General features: G+C 30.4%; 1 protein-coding gene across 1 annotated transcript; it reads left to right on the forward strand.

The window, feature by feature from the left end:
* The first annotated feature begins 6,608 nt into the window (after window positions 1-6,608).
* Window positions 6,609-8,113, forward strand: LOC129298245 (probable N-acetyltransferase HLS1-like). The gene is given in 3 exon segments (XM_054936633.1): window positions 6,609-6,922; window positions 7,060-7,186; window positions 7,189-8,113. Coding segments are annotated over 3 exon segments (1,146 nt in total). The 5' UTR covers window positions 6,609-6,757; the 3' UTR covers window positions 8,043-8,113.
* Window positions 8,114-8,954: the final 841 nt, after the last annotated feature.

The raw sequence follows: 8,954 nt of genomic DNA on the forward strand, positions 1-8,954 counted from the left end.
AAATCTTTTAGGCAAAATCAAACCAAAAATCATTGCAATGTGCATTGAATCCAAATCAGTGACTAACCCAAAAAAGGGGGGGAAAAACATGACAAGAGATGAAGAGAATTGAATTTAATGGAAATCCAAGTCACGAGCATATATAGTGGACACTTAAGGTTAAAAGGTATAATTGCAGAAGCCAACTTACGACAAATAAAGGAAAACAAGAGACATCTCAAAATAATAATGCTTATAATGTCTCGAACTTTCATGGTTCTAATTTCTTCGTGTTGGGGAGGTCCCATTTAATTTAGAGCCAAACTTCTCTCCAGAATTGTCCAGACAATTCTATGAGATAATGCATTCTTCTTTGTGCCTAAAACGCGCGCGCGCACAATAACGCTTTATATTTTTCCTTTCTTTGATTGATAAATGATATATATCTCCTTCTGATCCTCAATATAAGATAAATTAACCTTTAAATTTTTTGTTGTTTTTAATATATATATATATATATATATAGAAAGTAAAGTTAGAGTAATTAATATATTTTTGTTTCAAGTTTATCCATTGTTTATTTATTATTTTTGAATTTCTAAATAATAATTTATTATGGTTATTAATTACGAATAAGGGAAAAATTAGAAAAATACTTATTTTCTTAACAATTTTAAGGATATAATTATCATTTCTTAATAAACATTTATTAAGTCAAACTAGAGGAGTATATCATTATCCGGTAAATTTTCTCTTTCATCCACTTTCATATGTGAAGAAGAACGACAAAAAATAAAAATAAAAAATAATTAGAGCACCAGTTAGAAGAAAGGATGAAATTTATGGTTCCAACATTATATATAAATTTGGTTTTTTTTTTTAAAAATTATCTCTAAGCTAATACTTTTTCCTATACAAAAGGAGGACATGCTCACACATGCATACAAACATCTCAATACTAGGTTCGAACACAAGACTTCTTCTAAGTAAGGAAGGTGATGCTGTGATTGGGACAACTAGCCATTAATTACGTATACTATCCGAATTATATACTGTTTGGACCAAAAATATCCTATTGAGTTGGATTGAGCATTGAGAAACCCAAAACAAAGAGGTGTAAGCATAAATATAATTCAATAGGCCCTTAAAAGGGTCGGATCTTAGCAAGTTTAAGTAGAACGCCACATTTCAAGGGAGTGACACCCTAGCCATGTAACCATTTCCCAAGAATTTCAGAACACTCTTCAAGCCACGTTCCCCAATTATGGAGTGCCTGTCCCTTGTAGATGGTGCAAAAGGTTTTAGGCGCAGGCCAAGGTGGGTGAAATTCAAATTTAAATTAGAGGGTGGTGACCTAACGTATAATGGTGGACATGCTCTCTCTCTCTCTCTCTCTCTCTCTCTCTCTCTCTCTCTCTATCTCTATCTATCTATCTACTCAAACTCAACCTATCAACTGACCCTCAATCAGGCCAAAACCTCACCTAGTGCAGCCCTTGTTCTTGATCTAGGCCATTTATAAATTTGTTACTTCGTTTCTCACCCTGTTCATTGTAGCACCTACATCGTACATTCCTCATGAATGAATGGTTACTTCCTTGCCACCACTATTGCAATTTTCCTCAGCTCTTGATAGTTTAGACACTCCAAGCAAGTTGTGGTAAAAGATTTTGAGAACTTACAATTGCTAATTTACAAACGTTTGAGGACTAAAACCCCTCTAGCATGCTTGATACATGCAAAGGGGAACAACACTCCAAAAATCAAGCCAACATATGCATACGTATAATATATATATATATATATAAATTAATGTCAAATCACAAATCACAAATTATATTTAATATGCTCTTGATAATTACATCTTAATTAAAAGCCAATTTATTTTTGGCGATGAAAGATAATGTCATATCTATTTAAGACTAATTTTTCATGACGTTTAAATTCTTGAGACTGCAATTTCTTGTTCATATCCCACCTTCTACACATTTTTATGTCTTTATATATGCTAATATTAATGCGGATTTGTTAGCTCGATCATCACGCTCATGATAGTGATATTAATATTCTCCTTCCCTTGGTCGTAAGAATCTTTTGTGATCTTATGTCAATTTTAACCAAGCCACTGACCTAATCCCTTGCACAACCTACCTGACGTAATGGTGGCCTTATATATTAAAATAATGAAATTTGAATAAAAATAATATATACTAAACAATTTGACAAATGGAAAGAATCAAATTGATCTTTAGCCTTTAGGACTATAAAATATATACGTTTTGTTTCCCATCTTTACCAAATACAGCTATCCAAATAGATAATCTATATAAATATATTATTAACTTATCAAGCTGCCTAGCATGCTTCAAAAGGAAGACAGTTATGCTCAACTCATGATATATATTTTCCAAATTATTAATTTTGCACTATTTAAATTTATAATACAAAAAGAAAAGTTTTCAATGGAATTGTATACGGATACTTTGTTCCAAAATTCAATATACATATATACTTTGTATATTTTAGAACAGGATTAGCCAATAATATGCTTGAAATATACAAAATTATGAAATATATATATATATATATAATAAAATAAAATAAAATCAAGTATTAAAATACTTTCTCCATTCCTAACCCAAGATGATCCATGGTAATTGTTCATGGTTTTCAAAATAAAAGTGTGGCTACTTTTATTTTATGTTTCATATTGATAAGTTATATTTACAACAGCATAAAGATGCAACAACTATTAGGGTAAAATGATGATGATTTGTCTCGAGTATGTGTGAATGTAAAAGATATCTTTTGAAAAAGTTTCCATTAATTAGACCCAAAAATATTTAAATATGTGACAATTAAATAGCTATATAAAAAAGATAATAATGCATTTATTGTGGTTTTTTTTTTAAAAAAAAAACTTCGTTGGATTCTCTTATCCTCAATTCAACGTTGCGAAGCCAGGTGGGTGTAGGCAACATTATCTGTCCCTTATCTACTAACCAAACAAGCGTCCAACAAATAAAATGAAAATTATTTAATTATCCATTTGAATGCCTACAAAAGATGTCTTTAATTTGGTGGAAGGCTGTTTTTGTACGTTTGATTTAATATTTGATCTAACTAGGCCAATTCATAATTAACCCAAAATTAATTAATCAATCATTGCATCGAAAAATAAAAAAGACCTCGATCTTTCTTTAGCAGTTGATCGATACTCTTAAGCTGCCATTTTGAAATTCCATTCTTAATAATATCAAACATTAAGGAAACAAAAACCTTTACTTAAAATGCATAGTCACAGATTTTTTTTTTAAAAAAACCATAATTAAGTTTCAGTAGTTAAGAAGTTATTTTAAAAATAGTAGATCCATAGCTTTCTGAACATAACCTTTTTTCCACTTTTTAGCGACCTGATAATCATTGTTTTGATATTTGGCCACATCCCCAAACACAGAATAATTTTCCAAAATGCTCACCTTTATTATCATCCATAGCGGCGTGGCTCTTAGCATGTGGTTGCAACCATACCGTAATTAATTGATTTAACTATTATTATAGGACAATCTTGCCATTAGCAATAAAACTATAATTGGAAGAAAGCTAATTAAGCATGGTTCTAGTGGAGGTTTTCACTTTCACTTTCGAATCTAATGTCTAAAGATAAAAGGGGCCCCACCAAACATATCGTAATTAAAAAAATACTGCAAATAAAATAAAGGAAAAAGCCTAGTTTTGTGGCGTTATATATATATATATATATATATATATATATTAAACACCAAAGGACATTCCCAATAATAAAATATTTGAAGCCTGATAAAACTAATATAACCACCCTTGTAATAACTCGTAAAATTAATTAATCTCCAATACACACACACATATTAAATTATACATTTAATCTTTTAACTCTACACAAAATTTTATTGTAATTTTTTAATTTTATAAAATATCTTTTCAATCCTTTAACTCTAGTATCATTATCTTTATCACAACAAATTTTTATATTAAACTTTTAAATATTAAAAAAATTATTAAATATTTAATTTTTTTTTAAAAATAACAATGATTGACACGAAAAAATAATCATTTAAAACTCATTAATGACGTTAGGGTAAATAATTGAAAAGATACTTTATAAAATCAGAGTTCAAATTAAAATCTTATATAAAATTAAAGGCCTAAAATTATACTTTAGACTGTATAGATTTATATATCTTTTATTTTGTTTTCTTGCTAACGGACATTGTAAGGCACATATAAGTGCACGAACCTTGTTGTGTCATGATCTAAATTAGTTAGTTTTTTGAATCAGCTGTGCCACACAGATTGTTGGTAGATTAATTATGTTTTATTTAGCCTATATATATACACACACTTCATTGATTAAAAAATGTATGGCATTTTTGAGAGTATTTAGAAATGTTAAAAGATACAAGGTATTTTTGATGTTTTGATGTGTAATTAATGTGCTTTTATAAAAAATATCCCTAATAAATAAGTTACTTTTTATTTATTTTAAAATGAAATAACTTATTAAATAAGGTAATATTGAAAAAATGGTGTTAGTTGAAAGTCTAATATGTAACAACTTTATTGGAGAGTGTAATTTAGTTAAAAAAATTTTATATTTTTAAATGGAGAGAATATATCCTTTATTATTCACTTAAATTATGTTTTTCTACTAACAGACATCGTAAGGCACATATGAGTACACGTACATACCTTGTTGTATCATAATCTAAATTAATTAGTTAATCTTTGAATCAGCTGCCCCACGCATCATTGTTGGTGGATTAATTATATTTTATTTAGCCTACACACATACACACTTTACCCGTTAAAAAATGTAAATCATTAATAAGTCACTTTATATTTATTTTACAATAAAACATTCTATTAAATAGAGGCAAATATAAAAAAATAATGTTACTTAAAAAACAATTAACTATTTTATCAGGGAGCTTGATTCAGTTAAAACTTAAAAAATGTCTCATATTTTTTAATAGAGAGAATATATCTTTTATTTTGGCACATATGAGTACACGTACCATGTATCATAATCTAAATTAATTAGTGAATCATTGAATCAGCTGCCACCACACATGATTGTTGGTAGATTTATTAATGGATTAGTGAAACCCTCTTTAATTTATTCTGTATCCTTAATCCGAGATTAGATTCTTGGAAGATATTTCTTCATCAACCTGCCGACCCTATGTTGTGTACGGATGAATGAGATTTGCAAATTTTGTAGTGCGGCATTCTGTATTCTTTGTACTTTGGATCAAGATCGAAGAAAACCAAACAAAAAAAAATTGAAGTAATATAGGGTCTGTTTGTTTGTTTTTTTTTTTTTAAACAGAAAAATTTAAAAACTTGTTTGGATTACTGTTTCTGATTTAATTGTTTTCAAAACTATTTTCATTTTTCATTTTTAAAGACAAAAAAAAACAAATTTAAGTTATTTTCATTTTATTTTTCTTATTTTCAAAATACACCATTTTATTATAAGAAATTTCAGTTATCTTGACCAATTTTTTTTAAAAAAAGCACTATCATTAACCATTTATAGTCATTACTATCAGTCTATTATTTTAATTTTAAAATTATTTTTAAATTAACATAACCTGATGAATTTTCATTTGGTTTTGTTTTGTTAAAAAAATTCTAAAATCTATATTATAAAACATTTTTCAGAAACGAAAAAAAAAATGAAAATAGAAACTAAACAGGCTCATAGTTACTCGATTGAGTGAAAGGGATTTGATGTCCTTTTGTCAAAGTTCATGTTTGAGTATTGTGGATTAATTAAATACTACCACAAGAAAGACACATGAGAACATAGCTATCAAAGTAGAACTTACAGGAGCACTCCTTGTATGAAGCACTCTCGTCAATCTTCACCTATCAAACACTTCTGTTAAAAAGCATTTCGGTAAGTCCACCTTTTTTAAATGAAAAAAAATTAACATTTACCTAATTGTTTGGACAGTTTTTTTTTTTTTTAAAAAAAATGGAATACCTGCAGGAGAGCTTGCCACCATAGAAGCGCCATCCCTATGGGAACGGTGGCTCTTATAAGCGTTCCCATATAGCCAATGCCTATAGGAGCGGTTTTTAAGCATTTCTTATGGAGCTATTTTGAAGCGCTTCCATTGGTATATAGATAGAGAGCTCTCTTTCGAAGCGAAAATAATTATTTTTAAAAAAATTCTTAATTGAAGCTCCACAACTCTGTTATTGTCAAATTTTTTATATTCCAATTGCATGTATGTGGTAGATATTGTGCATATACTCTAAATGTTAATTGGGTAACAAATCGTGGTGGGGCAAGAAAACACAAAAGCCTTGCGCGTGCGTGAGCCTTAACCTAGCGTGGATATATATATATATATAATAGATTAATCAAGCTGAAGAGTGGGCAATGAAAAGCTAGAGACAAAAAACACATTCTATTATTAATCTACATAACTTTTGTCTACTATTATTATTGAAGCCTAGGTTATTCATGATTCCCATAAAGAACATTCGCAAGTTCCAATCTCTCTCTTTCTCTCTCTTCCCACCTCCTGTCTCCATCCCACTCCACATAAAATCATTATCATAATGAATTATAAGCCAAACCCTTCTTCTCTTCTTGTTCTTCCTGGTATATATATACAATATTACCTCTTCTTCATCATCAGCTTCGAGTTTCTGTAATGAGAAACACCTTTTAGTTCATATAGATATATATATATATAAGCACACTCAGTATCGTAATAATTTCTCTATGGAGTTCAAGATCAGAAGCTATGACGAACAATCTGATAGAGCTCAAGTGGAAGATCTCGAGAGAAGGTGCGAGGTAGGGCCAGCAGAAAGCGTTTTTCTCTTCACAGACACTATGGGTGATCCCATTTGTAGAATCCGAAACAGCCCCAAATACAATATGCTGGTAAATATATATATATATATATATCTATAAGTTAATATGTTTTTCTTCCTCCTTCGTCCTTATACGTTTGATTATGAATTGATTACACGTATACTCAATATACAGCTTGCTTGGGTTTCGATGTTGTTGATGATTAGGTAGCAGAGTTGGATAAGGAATTGGTTGGTGTGATTCAAGGTTCTATAAAATACGTGACAGTACCATGCAAGGATTTGGCTAAGGTAGGCTATGTCCTAGGTCTGAGGGTAGTGCCTCAACTTCGAAGAAAGGGATAGGTTCAAGGCTTGTTTTAAAACTCGAAGAATGGTTCAAATCAAACGACGTGGACTATGCTTACATGGCGACAGAGAAAGAGAATCATGCTTCTGTTGGTCTTTTCATGAACAAGTTTGGGTACACCAAGTTCAGAACACCTTCTATTCTGGTGAACCCAGTGAACCATAGGTGCTTCAGAATCTCACCCAACATTGAGATTTCAATGGTCAAGATCGATCAAGCTGAATCTCTGTACAGAAGATTCATGGGGTCCACTACTGAGTTCTTCCCCATTGACATAGACAAAATACTCAGAAACAAGCTTAGTTTAGGGACATGGGTGGCTCACTTCAAAGGAGATTATTTTGGGAGCCAAACAGTCCCTAATAGTTGGGCCATGCTTAGTGTTTGGAACAGTGGAGAAATCTTCAAGCTGAGGCTAGGCAAAGCACCTTTCTATTGCTTGCTATACACTAAGAGTTGGGGTTTGATTGATAAGATTTTCCCATGCTTGAAGCTTCCAAGTTTGCCTGATTTCTTCAGTCCATTTGGGTTTTATTTTTTGTATGGGGTTTATCATGAAGGGCCATTCGCTGAGAAGCTCGTGAGAGGGTTGTGTGAGTTTGTGCACAACATGGCAGCCAAGTGTAAAGATGAGAATTGTAAGATCGTTGTGACTGAAGTTGGAGGGAGAGATGAACTGAAACATCACATTCCACATTGGAAATTGCTGTCAAGTACTGAAGACTTGTGGTGCATAAAGGCACTCAAAAATAATAATGATGCCTCCAATAGTACTACGTTTCATGAGTTAACCAAAACTCCACCAACTAGAGCTCTTTTTGTAGATCCAAGAGAGGTTTAAAGCTATATATCTCTCAAGCAATAAAGCAAATAAAAAAAAAAGTAATGATGATGATTAAAAAAAGTTGAGTTAATTAGTATTGTCATCTGTTATATATTTCTTTATTATTTCTCTCAGTTTGGTCTTTCACTTTGAATCTCAATCCAGTTCTTTGTCTATAATTAAAGATAGGAGATACTTAAAATATTAGATGATATATATACACAACATATGCAATTGGTAAAATTTTAAAGGAATAATATAATTTCAAGTACCTAAAGTTCCTCTTAATTAGTGATTTATATGGTCTCTAAACTTTGATTCAATTCAGTTCAATTCTCTTGAAATTTGTTGAGTTGAGGAATTATATATACACCAAGTAGAGCTCTTTTTGTAGACCCAAGAGAGGTTTAAAGTTATCTCTCAAAATGAAGAAATAAAGCAAAAAAGAAAAAGAAAAAGAAGGTGATGATGATAAAATAGTTGAATTAGTATTTTCATCTGCTATATATTTCTTTATTGTTTTCTCAGTTTGGTCTTTTTCTTTTTTGTCTGCCAATTCCAACTTGCAATCTACAGGTTGAGTGTGCAGCACAGTTTGTTCTTTCACTCTGAATGTCAGTTCAGTTGTGTCTGCAAAGATAGCAAATATATAAAGTATTATTAGATGATATACATACATTATACACAACATCTGGAAATTGTTGAAAATTTAAAAGGATAATATAACTTTGAGTCCCCAAATTTACTCTCAATTATTGATTTTCATTGAATTGAGGAATTATATGGGATTGAGTCAATTATACCTACTCAAAAAACTATAAGGACTGAGTTATTGATGTGAGTTAACAAATTATACGGATTAAGTTGTTTTGAATTAAATTTCATGAACTAAATCATAATTAATAAATAGTTCAATGATCAAACGTTATA

This window comes from Prosopis cineraria, unplaced genomic scaffold, assembly GCF_029017545.1.
Source record: "Prosopis cineraria cultivar Desert tree isolate PC_DT_omini unplaced genomic scaffold, ASM2901754v1 PC2, whole genome shotgun sequence".
Taxonomy (NCBI): Eukaryota; Viridiplantae; Streptophyta; class Magnoliopsida; order Fabales; family Fabaceae; genus Prosopis; species Prosopis cineraria.